The 22,311-nt window shown below is 36.0% G+C and overlaps 1 protein-coding gene across 3 annotated transcripts in view; it reads left to right on the top strand.

Annotated features, from left to right (window-relative positions):
• Window positions 1–15,225, top strand: part of LRRC2 (leucine rich repeat containing 2) — a 77,813-nt gene extending 62,588 nt beyond the window's left edge. For all 3 annotated transcript variants that reach the window (XM_084225720.1, XM_084225721.1, XM_084225722.1), the window contains 4 exons: window positions 7,412–7,557; window positions 9,649–9,804; window positions 11,609–11,745; window positions 13,846–15,225. In XM_084225720.1, the coding sequence (XP_084081846.1) occupies window positions 7,412–7,557; window positions 9,649–9,804; window positions 11,609–11,745; window positions 13,846–13,895 (489 nt within the window). In that variant the 3' untranslated portion in view covers window positions 13,896–15,225. The remainder of the gene's footprint in view (window positions 1–7,411; window positions 7,558–9,648; window positions 9,805–11,608; window positions 11,746–13,845) is intronic.
• The last annotated feature ends 7,086 nt before the right edge of the window (window positions 15,226–22,311 follow it).

Genomic DNA, 22,311 nt, shown 5'->3' on the forward strand with positions numbered 1-22,311 from the left:
TTATATTTATTAGAACCTAATAAGAACAACATAATTCAATGGATGCCCTAAAATTACTCAGTCCCCGACTGAGTAATAGTGCAAAATAACAATGAAGCACTAAGAACTGTAAGAATTCACAGCCTCATGCAGCCTTAATTGCACCAACTTCTTAAAAAGTAGCCAGATATCTATTGGTACGAAATCCTGCTCACTGTACACACAACATATGTACCATTCTTTAGCTTTCTTATTCAAGTCAGGAAAAGACCTCTTGCATATCTGACTATTTTACTAATATTAGCTATATTTTCAATTTGGTTTTGCATGTTTATGTCAAAGCACAACATAAAACTTCCTAGAAATACTGTTGTAAAATAGGGAGAATAGAATCCTTTGGGAAGAGATATAGTCAAAATTTTTCTTGTTAGCTTTGTCACTACCTGCAGGAAAGTAAATAAAAAACCCACGTGTGTCTAGCAGCACTATAAGAAAGGAAGGAAAAGGAGGAAGAGAAAATTTGCTGTAATCCTGTCAAGCCACAAAGCAGTGACCTGTTGTGTTGAATTGTTTACAGTGTCCTCAATTGTAGGTTTGTATACTATCAGTGTCATACACATGTAGTCTGTGAAGTTACAAGAAAAATAACTTTTATAATGGATATTTTATAACAATATGCTGTACTAGACATGGTCTAATTCCAGACAGGATATGTCACAGCGTACAAAGTAGTCTTAGCTCCATTGTGAATTTTGCAAATCTGGGGATATTATTTATGAAACTCCTGCTTCAAGAAGATAAATCCAGATCCAAGTTGCAGGGTTCTCCTGCTAGTAGGAGACAATTGTTCACAACTGCTGTAGTTCTCAGCACCACAACTGGCAAGAACCTTGTGCATTTAGGTGAAGTTACTCTGTGCCATGACAAAGAAGAATTTCCACCATTTCTGTTTGCAAGGCAAAAAAACCACAGAGATGTTTATTCTTGGTATCATAAAGTGGCTCACAAATTGCAAATCTTCTGATCTCTGCTGCTGAGGTCGAAGTATCTTTTTGTCGTAACATTTTGTCTTCCACCTCATTTATTAGTAAGCTGATTTCTGGCTGACATTTCATGAAAGTCTTTTTTCCAAGCTTATCAGGCTATCTCTGCTTGATCTGGTGCAGAACGCATATTGTTGTCGTTGCCCAGCCCCAGTATATATAAGGTGAAATAATTTCATCATCAATCATCAAAATGGGGAGATTGTAACAAATTAGAGCTACAGAACAACATCCTTAGTTTTGTTTCTATGATTTTCTCCCACAGTTATTCTAATTATTTATTTTGCATCTGTCAATATTGCATCATTACTTGGTTCCCTGTGCTGATATTACCTCTTCAAACATCCTTGAGAATCTTTTCTTTTGAAGTGAATGGTTACTATTTTATAAATGTAAAATAAAGTAGCCAGTGTATTATAATTCTTTATTTGAGCTGTCATCTTTTTTTATATTTTTTAAGTTGCTACAGAATAAAATTTCCATATCTTTTGGAAGCTTTTCCCACATCCTATTTTGGAAAATAGTGATTTATTCTGGGTTTCAGAATGAACTTGAATGAGCATACTCAGTTTTTTGAACCAGAAAGGCAATTTCACAGGATGCATTGTGTTGTCATGGCAAACCAGAATCACTGCACATGCTTAAACCATAATTAAGATGGTACCATCTGAGTAGTATTTCTTCAATTGCTATGCACCTTGAAGTAGAAATGATAAAAATGTTTTTGGCTTTGTCTCTATTCTGTTGTAGGAGTAAGCAATATTGATAATCTCTTGGTGAAGGAACAGAATACATCTTTAAAGAGTGCTTTGATAGGTTCAAAGGCACTTTGTCTCCAAACATGCTGGATGGGTCAGTCGATGTCCGTACACTACTGACATTGACAGCTGTTCTTCCTCATCTAATGCTTTTTATTGAAACATGTGAAGAGTACACTCCCAAAGTGAGCTACTGGACCTATTTAAGTTAGTGAAAAATCTTTAATTGACCTTTGGTAGAGCCTAGTTTTCCCTTATAAAGTGTGTCCTTAATTTATAAGTTTTGGAAATTTGAATATGAGATGACTTTATGATGGCAAAGCTTATGATGGCAAATAATATATGCAAACTGTGTAGCTGCAGCATCAAAGCTATGAAAATTTAACATAAGTAATCAACATAATTATATTTTTTGGAACAGAAGATATTTTGGCTTTAGCCCAGGAAATCCTTAATTAAGTACTTAATTTCATACATGTGACTCTTCTGTTGGCTTGGAACAACTCCTATACTTAGACTTAAATACATAATTCACATTCTTAGGGATTTTAATGGTATGATGATCAGTCCTGCCCTTATTACTATGTGATTCTTCAATCATCTGTGAATGATCAATACCTGATACTTTTGTGAACATTTTATGTGTTGCATATGACGTGCATGTATTTTGTGAATATTAAATAAAACTGATTTCCTCTTTTTTTTTTTTTTGTAGAGCTAGTGAATGATTTGTATATGCAAAAACCTGCTTTAATAACAAGCATAGTCCTTTTCTATGAACTTCTAATACTAAGATTATCATGGCTATATTTACCTTATTAGACACTAAACTTTTGCTGTTTGAATGAAATGATGAACAATGAAAGGGGACAATGTTAAGCTTTCAAGTAAATGGTTTGGCATAAGGATAACAGTGTCTGTTGGTGGATTAACTCTACAAAAGGTTTAGGATTTTAGTACTGCAAAATCAGAACGATGCCATCAGAGTGAAGGCTGTCTTTCACTTACATTTCTTGGGTATAGCTTACCAAGATGTCACGGATCCAATCAGTGAGAAATGCCTCTGCCCTAATTAAGGTGCAAACGACACCATATGTTGAAGTCAACAACACATATTTTATTTAACAATCAGTGTGAGGTAGAAAGAAAGAAATAGAAAAGGCAGAGGGGAAAGAGAGATATGAAATAGAAGATATTTGCAACCCATGAATCCAGAAGCAAGTCCAAGTCCTTAGTTTTTCTCTTTCTTTTAGTTGGTGGGTTTCTTGGGTCGGTGGGCTGTGAGTTGGTGCTCATGATCTTCCCCTGCAGGAATTATCTTTATCCAGATGGACATAATTTCAGCACAGTTGCTGAGTTGGCTTTCCTTGAGCCCATAAATTCTGCATTCTTTGTTGTCATTATCAGTGATAGATTCTTCACCCCACGCTTTGTTAACCTCCCCCATGAGATAACACTCAGACAATAGCACCACCTGTATCTTATCTCAAGTTCCTGAAGTAGTGGCTTAATTTACTCTCCAAATTCCAGGTATCCACAGAGGTCTTTTCAGAGGGTGGTTATGGATGCTATCCGTATCATAGCTTGGGGTGAGCTTTGTTTGCCTGCTGATAAGCATATGAGCAGTTGCTTCTTTGCAGAGTTTACCACAGTGTGAATTTTTTTCTGGATGCATTGTCCAGTATGTACTATCCCAATCTCACCTCCACCAGGCCTAGAGTTAGTGCCATCCTGTCACTCCATTCTGTGCTTATCTCATCTCCTGCCAAAGGCCGTAACAGTGTTTGAGACAAACATCTATGCTCTTTAAGGCATTGCACAAGATACAACCAAATGAAGTGCTGTCTGATTTCATGTATTTTTGGGCTTCAGGGGGTTTTGTCACAAAACACATGAAATTAGTACTCTGTTTCTAAGCCATTGGATTGATTGTTGAATGCTTTTGCCTTATCAACTTTGAGTCCAGTTTAGCAGTCTGATGGTGAACTGGGCTATAAATATACAACTATATCTTCATGAAAGGTATATTCTGCCTCTAAGGATTCTTGTACTAAGTTTCTATAATTGTTGCTTTTATCCATGAATGCCAGTGAGTTTATAGAAGAGGGTATAGTTACAGCTCAATGAAATAAAAGATAGACACTTGAAGTTACCATATCTAAGTGGACAACTATGCAGTTTGCTCCTAGGGTGTTTCTTTTTCATATATCTTCTACTGTGTTCAGCAGGTTAATAATGAGTGTCAATCTATGGAAAACAATATATGTGATAGCCTACACTACTGAAGTGGTACAAATTTTCTCTGATGTCACTTCTGAAATTTCTGGGCAAAAGTGCATTTGTAATGCATGGATAGACATTTCTACATTAACCCTTTGCATGTCTTATCATGTATTGACTTTGATGGGTTGCAGTTTCTGTTATTTACATGTCATTAAAAAATATGGTATTTTAACACAACGTTGCACCTATTAGTGTTGATGCAAAGTAGTAGGCAATTCATGGCAAATAAGCATGCAACCTTATGTGCAAATACCTTTCACAGCAAAAAAGCAAAATAAAAGAAAAATAAAACCACACGCACTAATCAAATAATAGTTCAGTCCGGGACATATTGTCCTGTTCTTTCAACTGGAGGTCGAACTGCCAGAGAGAAAAAGAAGCAGTGGACCTCTACAATGTTATCTGGAAAAATTCTATGAACAAAATTATGAAGATAAATGGTGCAGTTTGTCAAAGAAAAATAACAAGAATGATTAAACATAAGTACCACAATAAGTCTGTCCAGGTATCTAGACTATTAAATATGGCTATTTTTTAAAAACTGAACTTGCATAAAGCCTATATAGTGATTGATTCAAAGTTGCATCATAAAGGAAAATAGTAAAAGTCAATGTCAAGCAAAAATGAATGATAACTTAAAAATTATATGGGAGCCATGCTTGTCTGAAAATGAAATGTTGCAAAAAGTGCAAAAATCCATCAGTCCTTTAAGAAGAAATAAAATATGGAGTATTTTCTTCAGAAAATATAATACACAGCTACCATAATTTCCAGTGTATCATCTATCAAATGTATTTGTTGGTAACACATCATGAAGATATTAAATTAAAAACTCCATTAGGTTTCAACATACTCTAGAAAATGGACAACTTTGTTAAATATTACCCTAAAAGTACAAGTACTGAGGGCTCACACCATACACAATATAACCTGGCTCCAAATGTTCTGTGGCATGCTGAGCAAAAATTTGTATTGATTGAGTAGATGGCCTTGTGTTTTGTTTGTACATTTTTATGGGAATAAAAACTCCTGAAAATGTATATTTTAATCTAACCAAGTATTAAACCAATCTATATACCATACTATTTGAAAAATGGAAGAAACAGCTTTATTCTTAAAAAAAGTAATACTGCTATATTAAAATAGCTTGTAATATTTAATGCAGTAAAGCAATTTCAGGGAAGACTAGTTGAAGAAATGTAAATTTACCATCTAATCTTAATGTTACTAAGTTGTTTCAGTGTGACAGGTGACTGCATGTAAAAGTAAAGTGTTTAGGAACTGAGTGAACAGTAAAGAAAGTATATTTTAAAATGTATCTGCTACACTATATTTAGAGGTTGTGGCTTTTCTTCTTTGGGGATGGTTTGAGAATATTTTGGCCAGCATTTAAGCTTATGGGATATTATTTTAATTCTGTACTTGCAAAATTTTTGGGAGGAGAGTTTGTTGAAATGCATGTATCAGCAGTTTTAGTAGGGTATTCTGAGTTTAGAGAAACTTTAAATATTTGCTTGGGATTTGAAATTGTGGTCATAATTTAAAGCCAGAAAGTTATGACAGTATAAAGATGGTGCCAGTTATTTTCCATACTATCCTGTTGCTGCATTCTAGAAGAGTTGCTGTGCTTTCTGTTTCTCTGCAAAATAGATTCAGTATCTGGAAAATTTACAGAATATGATGGAGTGTTCATTGCTCTTAGTCAGTCCCCAAAATGACAAAATGGTTGGAAAGTAAAAAGTGTCACAATAAAATGTGTTTGCCTGCTCTGAATCTGTGGTGAGACATATCCATGGTGATGACTCACCAGAACTGTTTTAAGACAGCATGTGGGGGGGAGATTTTGAAATCATGCCTTTGACTTCAGGAACTCTGAACTTCTATTATGTTTTTGAAAGATAAACTTCATTGAGTAGTCGTGTGTAATAGGATAACTTCAGTAAACCTCTCTGAAAATATTTCTCAAGATGATAAGATTCTGCAGCTTATGAGGCTATAACTAGAAAAAAAGAAACAGCAAGAAATAAAACCCACAAAACCCCAAAGCAAACAAGAAACCTATATCCCACAGAAAAACAACAAAAAAAAATTTAAAAAAACCCCAAAAACCAGCACAAAACCAAAAAAAAAAAAAACCCAAACTCACCAAAAAAACCCCACAAAAAACCACCATCAAAAAGTCCCTAAAGAAACTAGCTGTCACAGCACCATGCTGTGACTATGAGGATTTTAAATAGCAAGGGTTAAATTAAGATGAAAGTCTGGCGGTATTGCAATAAAAAGGAGCTGGGATAGATAATATAAAAAACCTCCAGGTCTTAATAATTAAGAAATAATTGTCAAGGATTCGTAATGTATTTTATTACTTTATAATTTTTTCATATTTTATCTTTTGCATATGTTCTGCTCACCTTGGAAGTGATAAATGTGTTTGGTTTGAGGTTTTTTTTCTATATTCCAAGGTACCTTCAGGTAAAGGCCAAGGAAAATTTTGCTCCTTTTTTTTATGTATCATGATCTGTAGAGTTTGATTGTGATGGTGACTGATGATTAGAACCTCAGAAATACAATTTCAATTCTATAATACTTTTTTGTTAACATTTATGCTCCTTTGACATTCACTTTAGCTAGCTGCATGGTTTTATGAGCACGGGTAGAGTGCATAATTGATTCACTACACAGAGAGCTCTATTCAACACATTCATTTCTTTAACAGGTATATTTTACATTTGTACTTAATCTTCATTGCATTTAGTGTTTACTACGTAAAAATAGAATTCTTTGGAAACTTATTTCAATAAAATATTTAGTGTACTTTATTATATATTTAGTTTGCAGTATGGATGATGTGTTTTTAAAGATCTTTGAAAAATATTGGACCTAATTATCTGTTGGCTTAAATGGATAGTTTCATTTTCTAATCATGTGCTAGTAATACACTCTCAGTGCACAGTAGAATTATAGTGAAGGGAATCTTTGTAATTTTGATAGGGGTTATCAAATCTCTGATTTTGAGAATGGTAACCTATTAGTTATAAAAATTGTCTTTTGTTACCTAATTTTCTTGTTCCAGACCTGTCATCTAAACCTGTAGGGTTTTAAAGAATAAAAATTTCATCCAATGCTCTGATGCTGTTAGAAAGTTGATGAACAATTTGGGAGGGTAAGGATTTCTGAATTACTTTTTTATAAAATGATGACTAAGAGACAAGGCTGGAAAGTGGTTGAGTAAAAAAAAAAGAATTCTTATCTTTCTAAGTGCTTTTAGAAGAATAAAAATGGTTGATGAATGAAATGTCTTCTTGTATTTGCAAAAAGTAACTAAAATAAAGCACCACTTCTTTCTAGCTAAGTAACCTGAAACAGCTCACATTTGTGGATGTGTCGGCAAACAAGTTCCATTCTATTCCAATTTGTGTACTCCGGATGTCTAATTTGCAGTGGTTGGACATTAGCAGCAACAGCCTGAAAGATCTCCCGGAAGACATAGACAGGTAGTTTGTGTTTTAATTCAGTGGCAGGTATAGGAACTGTTAAGTGAATTTAGAAAGTAAAAAGCTTCCAAGGGACACTGTTGATGGAAAGTCACATTTGGAAATGTATCAGGTATTTTTGCATGCGAATATTTCTGTTATTGATGGACTGGGTCTGAGAACAAAAGCTAGTTTTACTAGCCCATTGATGGCAGTCAGTTAACAAAACATATTTTCTGCTACTTTCATAATAATTTGTCATTTTATCTAGACATTGGTTTTTTGGGAAGTTCACTGGATGTACTCTGCTCCAGTTCCAGCACAGGGAGCTCACCCTATGGAATTGGCAGCAGTAAATCTCTAGAGGGCAGATGGGGAGGAGAAGGTGAACTAAAGCACATTTAAGTTACTCAAAGAGCCTGATAAACTTTGTTAGTAAAGAAGAAAAATATTGGTAAAATTCAAAAACCACATTTGCAATCCTCCCCTTCTATTCTGAAGTAAATATGAATGTATGCACATATACTCATTCTCCCAGTTTAGATAACTTTGAACTAGTTTTTAAAAATCATTCTGATCCCTTTAATGGGACTTGCAAGCTTGAGAAAGCACTTTTCTTATCCCTGAGCTTAACTACTCACTCTAGAGTGCTGCGGCAACTTGGTTTATGAAACTTTACCTAGCCTTAAGTGAAAAAACCCAAACACATTAATGAAAGTTTATTAAAAAAAAATTTCAAGATTACTTATTTATCTGGGAATAGAAATCCCTGAGGCCGAATAAACTTCACAGAAAACTCATTCACTCCTAACTTTCGCAAGGCCTTTTTTGCTGGGCAAAAAGACTTTTCTGGGACATGGTGTAATCACAGATTATTCTGACAGCAGCACTGGTCTTAACTCACAACAAACAACATAAGCCTGCTGTTTTTTCCCAGGGGATCCAACCAGAGATTTAACTAACTTCAAAGAGTTCCTAAGAGGATATTTTTCTTTTAGGGAAGGATACACTCTTAACTTATAGAATTTTTTTCCCCTGTAACCTATATTCCCTTAGCTTCAAATTATTCCCTTTCTACATTTTATCTTCATTTTGTACTGAGTTGTCAGATTTGATGCTAGAATATCATAATCAGACAATAAAAAATAAGATTTTCTTTGTCTGACTTTGGGCTCATGAGCATTCAGCAGACTAAAAAAATCAGGATAACACCCACATCAGTAAACTAACACTCTCATTCAGACTCATGATTTCAATGCCTGTGGTATCAAAGAACCTTTGTGAATTATCATTGCCTGTAATACCATTGCAACAGTCTATGATTAATAAAGATGAGTTGACAGTAAACTGAAGCCTTACGTAATATTTTTACCTGAATTCAAACTAACTGCATAGGCCAGATAAGCAGTCTGCCAACAGTGTTTTAAGAATGGACCCTTCCAGTCAAATAAGACAAATTTATTTCATCAATTTGCTTTGCTCTTTGTCTTCTTCCTAATACAAGGAATAAAGTCACAGACACAAATTTCTATTGCATTAGGAAAAGCCAGGGGAAATAAAACAAAAGTTCTTCCACAAAACACTGTCATTAAATTGATTTCCTTGGGACAACTTGCAAGAACCTTTTGATGAGGAGCTGGTCTTTCTCTTGCTCCCCACAGTATTAATTACTAGTGAAAAGCAATAGGTGGAGATGTGCTGCCTACCACAGACATACCTAATTCATAGAAACCAACTTACTGGCAAAAGTGTGACCTGGTGGCCTGTATTTTTCATTAGTTGCAGGATGCGCGTGGTGAGGCTTTACATCATGTTCTGTCCACATTTTCTGTATGCAAACACAGTAAATTTTGTAACCTTTTATTTTGAGCATGCTTGTCAGACATTACTTGTCAGAGATATGCTATTAATACTATAGGGCTGACCCAGTACTGCAGATTTCCATTAAAGTTGATGAAATTTTGTGAAAATTTTGTGTCTTTTTTTAAGACAAAGATGTTGCATGCAATTGCTCCTATTATACACAAGATCAAGTCAGTATTACTATCTTGGCTAGATGTTCCTGTTTGAAATAAATATTTTACACCATGTCTATCTTTGACATCTTTACAGGTTAGATGAATTGCAGACACTTCTCCTACAGAAAAACAAGCTGACTTATCTTCCACGAGCTCTTGTCAATATGCCAAAGCTCAGTTTGCTAGTTGTCAGTGGTGATGACCTGGTTGAGATACCCACAGCCATCTGTGAGTCAACCACAGGTTTAAAGTAAGTAAAAGCGAGAGAGAGTGAAATATTTCTTAAGAAGATAAGGTAAGATACACCCAGAAGAAATGCTTTCACCAGCATGTTTCTCCAAATTCTGACCCAATTTATATCAGAGCAGTAAAGGAGGCACTAAAACGATTTAAAATTATAGAGGATCTGCAGTTTCATGATTTTCATCTACCAATTATTCACATTGTGCGTTTCTATGTCTAAAGTGCTATTCCTGGGTAGACTGGGTTATAGCAGCTCTAACTCTGGAGTTGCAAAACCATGCTTCAGAGTGGGATCAGTTGCTTGGAATCTAGCTGCTGATAAGCTCCGTGATGACAAAAGCATCTTGCTGGGAGAGGGAGACATGGTTAGGAAAATGTTAGGTAAGGTCACCTGGGTTTAGTAGTTCTTCGCTGTAAAATACCATCTTGCTGATGCGTGCAGGATAGACTAAAAGTTGCAGTCTACAGTTACAGAGATATTGCAGTTCTGCAGGCAGTGTTCATGTTTTTGATTATGGAACCATTTCAGACTCCACACTGAGTCTGGCTCAGAGTGGAGTTAGCTGTGGGTGGAATCATCTTTCCTCTCTTAGAGCTATTCCTTGCACGGGTAGCTAGAAAGGTGCTGATAGCACATCAATGTTTTTAGCAGCTGCTGAACAGTGGTGGCACATCATCAAGGCTGTCTCTCCAACTTTCCCCTAAGAAAGCACCATAGGCTGAGGCTGAGCTGGAGGCTGGGAGGGGGCACAGCCAGGACAGGTGGGGACGCCAGCCAGAACAGTGGACTCCAACTGGCCAGTGGGATGTTTCATACCACATGGTGTCATGCTCAGCATATAAAGCTAAAAGAAAGGTGAGGGGTGGTGGATCATGTGTTAATGGAAGTTTTTGTTTTCCAAAGAAACCAGCTACATAAACTGAGTGTCTCCTTTCCAGGAAGTGGCTAGACATTACCTGTTGAAATGTAGAGAGTAATTTTTTTGCTTTGCTTTTCTTCTATGCATAGGTTTTATTTTTCTCATTAAGCTTATCTACAATTTTTTCATTTGCTATTCTCCCTTGCCTAGTTGAAGAGAGGGGCAGAGAGAGGTGTTTGGTGGATACCTGGGCCAAACAAGTCAGCTGATCACAAACTTACAACAATTCATCAGAATTTTGGAAAACCATATGATTTCTTGGAACATTTGTGCTTTTGAAAGTAACAACTTTAATTATTTTTCCTTCTTGAAGCAAAAATCAGAAATTTTTAGAATGCTATGCACTTATTTGCACATGATATAAGTTTTTTTATGTAACCACTTTAGTTTTTCACCTGCAAAGTGTACCTTCACAATATTTTCAATTAAAAGTAATGCATGACCTGTCATGTATTGTAAAAGACGAGCAATGCAATAACCAAAAAATGGAGGCACATATTGCAGCTAAAAGATTCTGGCAACATTCCAGATTGCTAGGCAATATTGTTAGCATGAAGTTCATATTGCTCATTAACAGATGGGGAAATTACAGTGTAGTCGGTCAGAAGCTCTGTAATAAAGAACTATACCTGTTATTACAAAGAATGATTTATGTAGATAGATGGAAAAAAGATAAACCTGATTATTTTTATATGGAAAGTGGATTATAGAGAAAGTTCCATTTGAAATCTGTATTTCCATAGTAGATGTATCCTAACTATGCCATGGTGCAAAATTGAGCTAATGTTCTTTACATTTCTGTTTCTGCCTCTGGTAGCAATTTCTGTCATTCATGATGGCCAGTGATGTTCAGCTGCCTGTACATACATTTGTGTGTTAATCTCTGTCTAGATTTGTAAGTCTCAAGGACAGTCCAGTTGAAAGGATTGTGTGTGAAGACACTGAAGAAATTATAGAAAATGAACGTGAACGTGAGCAAGTTGAGAAAGAGTTTATGAAAGCATACATTGAAGACCTAAGGGAAAGGGGTATGTGTAAATTTACATTAAGCTTTCTGCTATCTTGAATATAAATGCAGACATATATTGTAGCCATTCATTTTAAAGAGGACAAGCTATACACCCTTAAACTCTAGTTGTCTTTTATGGTATTAAATAGACTAATAGTGAAATTCCAAATTTGCTTTGTTAAGTTTGGATCCTAATAAGACCCTTGACATTGAACAAATGTATACAAAATTAATTGTGTTGGTATATGCCTTAACCTAAATTGATTGACGGTGTACACAAAGAATATTCCCATTGTCTTGGTTTGGAAAGACAGTTGCCTGTTAAAGGAGACAGGACCCTCCCCTGAAATGGAGAATGCAAACCCTCCCCACCCCTCCGAATTGCTATGAATAAGGAGCTCTCAGGCAAAAAACATGGGAGCAGGAAATAACAGTTCTTTAATAGGGAAAGGAGAAAAAAATTGATAAAATACAACAATGCAATACACCAGAACAACACTGTCAGAGTCAGACCACAACCTGACACCCTGTGGGTCAGGGTGTTGGTAGCAGTCCATTTGGAAAAGGGGCAGCAGTCCTCCTGGAGTGTCAGGTGTGGTTCTGTTGGAGCAGGGGGTCCTGTAGGAAAGGGGTGTATTCTTCCTCCACAGATCTGTGGAAGTAGCAGCTGCTGTTCCTCTGGGGAGTCCAGTGGAGAAAAAGCTGTGTTGGTGTGTCAGAATCTTCCAGGTTATATTGGGGTAGGAATGCTTGGTTCCTCCCTCTGGGCGGAGCATCTCACAATGAGATGTTATAGTTCTTATCAGTCATGTGGTGACATTCAATGGCCTCTTACCAGCAGATGTCCCCTGCTGAGGGACCCTGATTATGATCACTCAGGAAGAGAGATAAGGAGAATTGCCCGCTTGACACCAGACAACTGCCATAAAGATGGCAATAGAATCCATGTTGCCTTGAATCTGGAACACATTCTCTGGATTTACTTACTTCTCTTGGGATTAGTATTAGTGATTTTGAATTCCTGAAGAAGTGCTTCTCCTCCTCAAAAAGGACAGTATATATATGAAAGCCTCATCGTATTAGTAGAATATTCTTTGACAATATTATCTGCTTCAAGGTACTATCTATTTAACCACTGTACAGTTATAGTAAAATACCTGCTTTTATCTTTATTACATAGCACCTACAACTTTACATATTTCTTCATGTTGCTGTCCTGTCTTTTATTTACCATCATTGAGAAATCCTTGTTCTCTTGAGTGTTCTTTAATAAGATTTGTTAGGTAAAAAGGGGAAAGTTTCCTGTGAGACAGAATACCCCATAGGCTCCTTTTGATTCCTTTAATAGTTTGTGCATAGAAAGGATGTTTTGTGAAATGAATCTTACAGTAGATTTCCATTCCTTGCATTTAATTTAATTGGCCTATAGTAGTCCAACAAAACCTGTTAAAAGAGAACTATAAAGAAAGGGTGTGACTTCATAATACTTTTAATGTTCTCATGCCAGACTTCTGTTCCTTAACATCTATAGGTTGTGCATATGAATATTCATTCTGTCTATTTCTAAACTGAAATCTTCTACAAAAGTGCTGGGTTCTGACAATGGTAACAACAGTGGTTAAAACAGAGAGAAGAACGCAATGGAGGAAAGTCTTTGGTCATAATTTGGCTTTAGAGGCAGCCATATAATATGTGGTGATGGAGTTGTATCTACAGTCTTAGGAAATGTGGAGGTCTTGCAGGCTGCTGAAACAGCATTTGACCCTGTTGAGAATAGGCCAGGTTTATGCTCTTTTGGGGCAAAGCAGATCAGGGATACATTTTTCTTCCTTCCTAGACAGAACTTACTTCCCTACTTTTTATGAAGAGCTTGGATCATTAGTAACTTTTGTATTTCCTGCTTCTGAACTTTTGTGCTATAGATAATGCCAATATCTGCTTTTGAAAAACAGACTGTAGAAGGAATATCTTCTATAAAATATGAACTAGCGCAGAGATAATTCGCAGAGTACCTTTGAAACAAGACCAAACCCAGCTGTTTCTAGCTAAGGGCTTCATTTATTTGTGCTGGATTGCATAGCTGAAGTCTGAGATTTATTTCTTTTTTCTCTTTTTGCAGAGTCTACTCCTTCCTACACTACAAAAGTAATGCTCAGTCTCCAGCTCTGAAGATTAAAAATCCCTAGATCTCTACTGAATATCTGAATAACTCTTTTTATCCACCTGAATAGTAAACACATGAAAATATAGATGACCAGAATGACATCAAAATCATATTGAATTATTTATTTGTTTCTGTAGTCTTTTCAAGTAGCTACAGATAAAACAAGGAGCAGTAGAACCTTTATAAGATGCTGTTTCACATTTTAAGTCAACATGTTTATTTTCAACTTCACAGCAACAGCCACTAATTTGCATGTAGATCTGCTGAAAGTAATAGTCACTGTAATTAAGTATACTCAGGCATAGCTGAAGAATGAAGACATTGTATGTTGTAGCTGAAACAGCGAAACACAAAACATGATCTTAGAAGAGATTTGATTTTATAAAAGGGGATAGACTTATTTAGAAAATGAATGTGATCTATTGTTTTCTTAAGACCAAATACACATTTAGGTATTTACAATATTCAAATGAGAACACACCCATAGTTTGCATTTGCATTCTGTTCTGCAAGAAAATTATTCTTGTAATTTTCAGTTTAGATAAGCTTCAACAACTTTACATATAGAAAGTGTAGCATTTCTCTTTTATTCAAACATATTTAAACCCTAACCTGTTTAAGCTCTAATCTGTTTGCAAATCCAAGTACCAATGTGATTGAAATTTCTGTGGTAAGCAGTCTTATAGTATAGGAGTGTGCTAAGTAAGATTTTAAGGCACTAAGCAGTGTCAGCTAATACTATCAGCAAAATGATGATACAGGTCTTATATTGATGGTTTCAGATCACAGGATTTTGTGGACATTTGTTGAAATTTTCCAAGTAGTGTAAGAATGAGTTTGCTGGTAAAACATTATTTTGCTTGGTATTTAATTATCTGTTTATATACAATTATTTAAGTGTATATAGAGTAGAGTTTTGGAACTGTAGTTTTACATGTACTTTTTGTTTAATAAAGCAATCTTTTTAATCTAAAAAACTTGTGACTTTGAGAATTGAGACTCAAATTATAGAATTTAAATGGTCCTAAACTTATGACTGCAGTTAGGTGAGACAATATTTACATCTTTGTTTTTTGTTATGGGTGATCTATTTTCAGTTTTGTGCCTTAGAATGTCACTTAAGTAGCCATATTTAAAACACAAAGCAATGAAGGATATGATCCTCAAGCTCCCATATAGAAAAAGAACTTTAGATGGCTTTTTTCCAACATTCTCGCATTCAATCTTTTAAAAGAAAAAAATTTTAAATAGTGGGTGTGTTAGTCCCACTTACAGTCTTCTGCAGTTATATTACTCTCAAAATTAAACCCACTCAAAAAGGTGCCTAGGTGTTAATGCAGATTTTAAGCAAGTTCTGATCCAGGGATAAGTTTAAAAAAATTAGAAAAATTGGCATTGGTCCGAAGCAGAATAATAGGAAACAATTTTTTTTTATTATTATGAAGAAATTGAAATAGGATAAAATAGTGTCAAAGTGGTCTCAGAGAAATTAGCCTATGTGAAACTGTCTTACCAAACTTTCTTTTATTGAAATTATAAATTTACTTCATTAGGTATTGATATTGATGTAATAAACTTCTGTAAGACAGCTGTTCTGGTATTGGTTGAAATTCTATTTCTATAATTCTCTCATAGTCTAATATGATCCACTGAAAATTATAGGAATGGAAATCACAAAGGCTGTGTTTATAGAATGGAACTGCAACTACAAAAAGCTAGGGATGCAAACACTTTGTTAACAAAACAAAAATGCCAGTGCAAATTCTACCATCAGCAGTATTGGATATATAAACAGAAAGTACATGAATAAGAAGTTGTTTTAGTCCTTAGCATTGCTGCTGATCTTACTCAAAAATTTTTTGCTGTTCACAGATAAGAGTGCCAAAAATAATTTGGAGACAGAAACTAAAAATTAACATAAATAAAATCTATGTATTTTTAAGTTCATTGAATGGTATTGTTCACAAGTCCATTTGCTTGTCAATATTTATAAATGCAAGATCACTGTCTAGAAGCAGGATTTTATAATGCAGCAGGCAAACATAAGGCAGAAGACTAAAACTTGAATTCACATATCTGAATTAGAAATAAAGGTCTGTTTTTCTATAAAAGTAACCATGGGACTACTTTTAAAACACAAATTCTCAATCACCAGCCCTCTTTAAGTTCAAGTTAACACGTTTCAGAAAAAAAAAATCTCTAGCAATTAATTAATGGAAAATGCAAATACAGGGGGTCCTAGTATTCTCCAATTTGACTCCAGACACTTTTCAATCCAATTTTGATGGAATCACAGATTTCAATTGGAAAGGATATTCAAAGATCATCTATCCCAATCACCCTCTCATAGACAGGAATACCTTTCATTAGATCAGGTATTTAAAGGCCCTGTCCAAGCTGACTGTGAATATTCCTTGTGAAGGGGCACCCAAAACATCCAGTGACTCACCAAACTTGTCATAAAGAATTTCTTCTGTAGATCCAATCTAAAACTAAATCGACCATATTTCATTTTCTTACTGAAACTTATCCTTTGTACTATCACTTAAAATCCTGTAAAAAATGTCTTTCTCCAATGTTCTCACAAGCCTATTTATATTGAATACCTGCAATAGGACTTTTCTCCAGGCTGAGCAACCTCAACTCTCTCAGCCTTTCCTCAAAGGAGAGGTACTTCAGCTCTTTCCTCAAAGAAGAGGTGTTTCAGTGATTTTTGTAGCCTTCCTCTGGATCTACTCTAACAGGGCTATATCTTTCTTATGCTGAGAATGATGCAGTACTTCAGGTGGAGTCACAGGAGAGCAGAATAGAGACTCACCTCCCTCGACCTGCTGGCTTTGCTCCTTTTGTTGCAGGATAGGGCTGGTTTTCTGGGCTGCATGAACAAATAACTAGCTCATGGTCTATTCTACATTCATTAGTACCCCCAAGTCCTCCACAATGCTGAAAGCTTTTATTCCTAGCTCTTGTAGAACATTACTTCCTCAAATGTTATCCATAGTTAAGAATTTTTTTTGTCACCACTGTTAACAGAAACTTTTAAATACCTTCGTTTTAAGAGGAAGATGGCATACGATGGTTTCCATTACACCTAAGACATGCAGTGGGTAATGCCAGGTGCCCACTGTTGCTGAAATACCTAATTTCAGCATAATCCCATTCGAGAGATTCTTCTATGTCCTTTGCATATTTATCATATGATGTTGAATATAACTTCATTAGAGTTCTGCACATAGTAAAAAAATATGCATATCAAAAGGTACCTAATTTTGAATTAGATCTATTTGTATTGCTTTTCTACCTATGAGCAATTTTACTAGCAATTATAATTTAAACTACTATCTTTCATTAGGAAATCAAAGAGAATTCTGTTTGGCATGTTTAATACTTTTTCAATTTTTGAAAGTGAATAATTTTATGAATGACAGCAATTTTGTGTACAATGGTAATTTGTGTTATTTACATGCTTCTGATGTCAGGTACTTAGACACCTTAAGGAAACCTACCAAGCAGTCCACCCTTCAAATCAATGTCCACTTCGAAGACAATTGGTCTTCATTTTGGAGATAAGGATGTTGTGTGGAACAGTGTCAGAGGCCATACAGAAGTCTAGATAGATGACATTGGTCAGTCTTTTCTTGTCAACCACTGCAGTTACTCCATCACAAAAGGCCACCGGTTTGGTCAGGCAAAATTCGCCCTTAGTGTTGTGGTTATAGAAAAAAAGGGATGTAGTTTCTGGGACTGTTTAATTCCATACCACCCACATTATTGTGAGGCCTTGGTTCAGCTGGGGCCAGAAGCAGAGGGGTTATCACCTTTAGCTTGAGGGCTTGAGGGAGGGGTATGCAGTTTGCAGGGTCAGCCCAGCTCATCCAACACCTCTCGGCTACGGGCAGTCCCTGTGCTGGCTGCCTCAGATCACTTCCTTGTCTTTTATGTGCCTTAAAATATTTTCTTGGAGGATATGCTGCATGATCTTCCCAGTCATACAAGTGAGACTCCCCAGTCACAGAAGTGACTCCCCAGTCTGAAGGTCTCTGTGTCTTCTTTTCTTCCCTTTTTAAAAATAGGAGTTATGTTTCCTTTTTTCCAAGCATTGGAGATTTCACCTGATCACTATGACTCTTCAAATAGGATGGAGAAACACTTGGCAACAGCATCACCACTCAGGACCCCAAATGCATGTCATCAGGTCCTGTAAACTTGTGATTATAAAGCTTCATCAAGTGATATCAAGGCTGCTTTTCATTGACAGTGGGAGAGAACTCACTCCCCCATCCCACCTAGATGTTCGGGGGCTTAAGAGACATGGGATGTCTGGTGGTGGGAGAGGTTTGAAGCAATGAGCTTTTTGAGTATTACATCCTTCTCCATATCTGTTGATACTGATTTCCCTTCTCATCTACCAGAGGTGGGGGTACACTCTCCTTGGAATTTATTTTCTGACCTACATACATGTAGCCCCTTCTACACTGAGGATCTCTTCACCTTTTGGGAGAATCCTTCCCTAATTCCTTGCTGATGATTTACAGGTATTTCCTTGCTGTTTTCTGGAAGTGCTGCAGTTTCCTTGTTCCTCTCTGACACCTGGAGATCTATCCCTTTCCCTTGCTGGATATGGCTTAGAGCTCTGCCAAGAAGTCCATCCAGTTTCCTTCCTAGAACATGCTCATCTCACCCAGTCAGGCGAGCCCCATTGACTGTCAGCTGTTTCTCAAGGGTGCATTCTAGATCATAGAAGCCAAAACCCCGAGCGTGGCACCAGCCATACAGTCAACCATTCTCTCGATCTGTTCATCTTCTTTCCGGGTCCCCAGTCTCCAGCTAGGGGTATAGAGGAGAGCACTACCCACGGTTCTGATCCCTTCAACACCTTTCTGAAGGATGTGAAGCCCCTTTTGATACTTTGCAAACTCCTTGTTGCAGCCTAATTTGGCCCTGTGTGGAAAAGTGGGAGTGCATGGGTGTCCTCTGGTTTTACCAGGTGTGGCAGCCTCCTTGTGACCTTGGGAATGTGAGCCCCCAGTAGACAGCAAACCTCTCTAGAGAGGTCCAGATGGCAAATGGGTACTTCAGGAACTCTCAGTGAGAAGTCAGCAATTAGTAACAATGTTCAGGCTTTTTTGGCGTCACTTTCTGCACAGATTAGCTCCTGCTTCATAATGGATTGAAGGAGGTTGGAAAATAAGGGTTTTTCTCCTGATTTTGAGACCTCATTTGAACTGCTCCTCATAAATAGAACTGTAACTCAGCATAACTCTGGTTGTGTACTTCTAGAGTAACTACTAAACACCGAGCAATTCAGGAAGAGTCTCCTCTCTTTTCAACAGCTGAATCTGCTACTTGGGCTGATTCCAGCTGTGACTACATTCCCTGCTACAGCTTGCTCTCTTCTCTGCTTCACTGGTCCATTAACAGCTCTGGTATTGCTGACTGTAAATAGGTGATTTGCATGGTGTTTTAATTATCTGCTGACTGCCATTAATATGAAAGGATCATTACCGTCTCTTACTACTCTTCAGAAGTTTCTGTTTTCTTACCAGCTGCAACATAACTAATCAAGGTTCAGCAAAATCTTAGTAAAGATGCTTTTTGTATCTAAAACACAATTGTATCTTAAACATACTGCCTTGGCTATGTTCAGAGTTTCTATTTTTCATTAATACTTCCAGCTTTTTCCTAAAATCAACAGCGACATTTATAAAGTAATTAAATTAGCTGTCAAATCCTGGTGAATAGATCTATAAAGAAGAATATAATCTCAGAGAACTGAAATAAGTTTTAGTCTATACAAGAGCAATATTTGAGTTCAAATTAACATATACAACATTGCATTTTCTTTTTCATTTGTTACATAGGTTCAGACAATTTGTAGCACAGTCAGCCTTTGAGCCTGTGTATTATGTAATGACATAAAATGATACATTTGCAAAAACCAATTTGTTATTCTGTAGGGCTCTAAATTGATAAAATATTATTCAGTGTTTCATTCTTATTCAATGTTTGCTGATTTCAAGACTGTAATGATCTTTCACCGGTGGTATCTATACAACTTTCTGTCAAGATAAATATTTGAAAATAAGTTGATCCCAAGCTTGTGGTGCTGCCCTGGCCCCAGAGAAGTATGCCTGGTCATCTGTTTGCTCTGAGGGCATTCAGAGAAGGTGAGTTCAGTTGCCACATGTTGGCCACTTCAGGAACCACTACTGGCAACAGTTGATGAGAACAGGCAACTCAAGAAGATTCAGCTGTTAAAAAAAAAAAAAAAAAAGTAGGTATGGTTTTGTTTTTACATTTTAAAGAGGTCTGTATTACCAGGTTTACTTTCTCTATAGCTAAGGAAGTTGTCTGTTAAAAAACACATTGTACCTCGTGATTCAGGAATGAAAGTATAAAGAAAGCAATAGCATTTTAATTGCATTGAAGTGATCTTTGATGACACCTTGATATGGATAAAAAATATATATCTGCTTTTATGCTATAAGTACACCCTGTATATGTTAGAAAGTCTTCCTATAGAAAAGTTTCTGCTCAGAAGATGTCCCATGGTTTCTTTTCCCCTTTGGACTAGCTGAAGAATATATTTTATTAAGCTAAAATACTTAGCACTTTCAGTTTCAGAATAATTGAGAAAGGACTTCAGGATTCTCCCCTCCCCTCTCCTCCCCTGGTAAGTTCTCTGTCTGTTTCTATTATCACAAAAAAAGGGTTTAGTAAAGCATTTAATCTGAAATAAACATTCACCAACCTACAGCCTTGCCTCATTAGCAACCAGCTTGTGGAGTAGTTGTAAGTTATCCATTGTAGGTTACGCAGTTGTTGGCTCCTGACATTTTCTGGTCCATTTAAAATCAATGTAGCAGATACCCATGGGAAGTGCTGCTGTGAACTATCAGAGTAACACTTGTAAGTGGCACCTCTATAATATTGGAATAGGAATGAACTCTGGGAAAAAAACCTGTGAACCATGTTTGTAATACTTAAGTATTGCATTTTACATGCAATCTTCTGGGAATTGCAGCCCATTCCTTGTGCTCTGTGAAGTTACTAATTTCAACAGCTTTCATATCTGGCTTCCTCAAAAGCTCCCAGTGAATTCTTCATAATATATTTCTATATTTTATTTGAAAACCATATAATATAAAAAATATCAGAAAAAAAGAAAACCCAAGACATATTAAGCACTGACTGTGAATTCACTGGTCATTCTGATACTTATTTTGGAGAGAGATAAGCATTTCTGGACAAATCTCTATTGGAATTTTTAATATAACCAAACCATATAGATTATTTAAAGGGAAAATGGTGACTATTATTGTATTTTCAACATTTAAAAAAAATTAATTTAAGGCTTTCATTATTTGTACAGCATCAAGGGTCAGCTGATTGGAAAGAAACACTGATGTATATGCACTTTGAAATATGGTTCAATGTGTTACTTCTATCCAGAGTGCAAGGCTCAGGTTTTTTTAAGGCCTTCCAGTTTAATGGCCAGTTTCTCCTATTTAATTTTCTAAATTTCTAGGAGGCAATAAAAGGTATTTCAGGATCAATGGTGTGAATGGAGGAAAAGGCTTGAGGCTTTAGGAAACATAAAGTCCAAAAATATTACAAAACAGATTTCTTTAGGTGTTTCTGAATTAAATGAGTAGTCTTCTATTGTCTGAGAGGCATGATTGTAGACTTGAGAATTTTGGAAAGGTTTTAATTTATATTGCTGCATGGATCTTAAGCTTCAAAGTTTTCACTTGTTTTTTGGCCAGTTGTTGTTTTAGGTGACTGTAAATTTAGAGAGAGAATAGTTGTGTGGTACATGGGAGAGGAGCTTTGAAAAGTATCAGAAATGTACATCTTCAGCCAGTAATACCTTTTAATTTCAAAATGCATTGTGACTTCTATTCACTCTCTGTAAATGCTGCAGTATAGAAACAGGTCTATTTTTCCATGTCTGAAGGGTTTTCAGACTGTACCAGAATACCTCAAGAAGCTTTTTGTTTCAAAGGTACTGGAATTTGTGTGTGGGTTATGCACTTCTTCCTCTCTATAATTGCTCTGGCTATCTTGTCAAATTGCTATTTAGAAATGGATTCTCTCCAGATTTATGTCTTCTGTAGGTCTTTTGAAGCATGAGCACAATTTTTATCTAAACTGCAAATAGAGGTAGTTTTAAATCAAATAACAGAACAAAATCAACAGATTAAGGAAGACTAGGTTAGTACTGTGTAATTTGAAATTGTGTTCACTATTACAATCAAGGTTGCATCTTATCAAACACTTTTATCAACTATGATTTTTCCTTGTTTTACCTTTTCATCATGTCTCATTCTACAATTCACCCTTAATATTTTATTACTTACGTATTATGCAGTTTTAAAATACATTTCTATTTAAGAACCTACTTTTTGTCTTCATTCTGAC

This window comes from Fringilla coelebs (genome assembly GCF_963513975.1).
Source record: "Fringilla coelebs genome assembly, chromosome: Z".
NCBI lineage: Eukaryota > Metazoa > Chordata > Aves > Passeriformes > Fringillidae > Fringilla > Fringilla coelebs.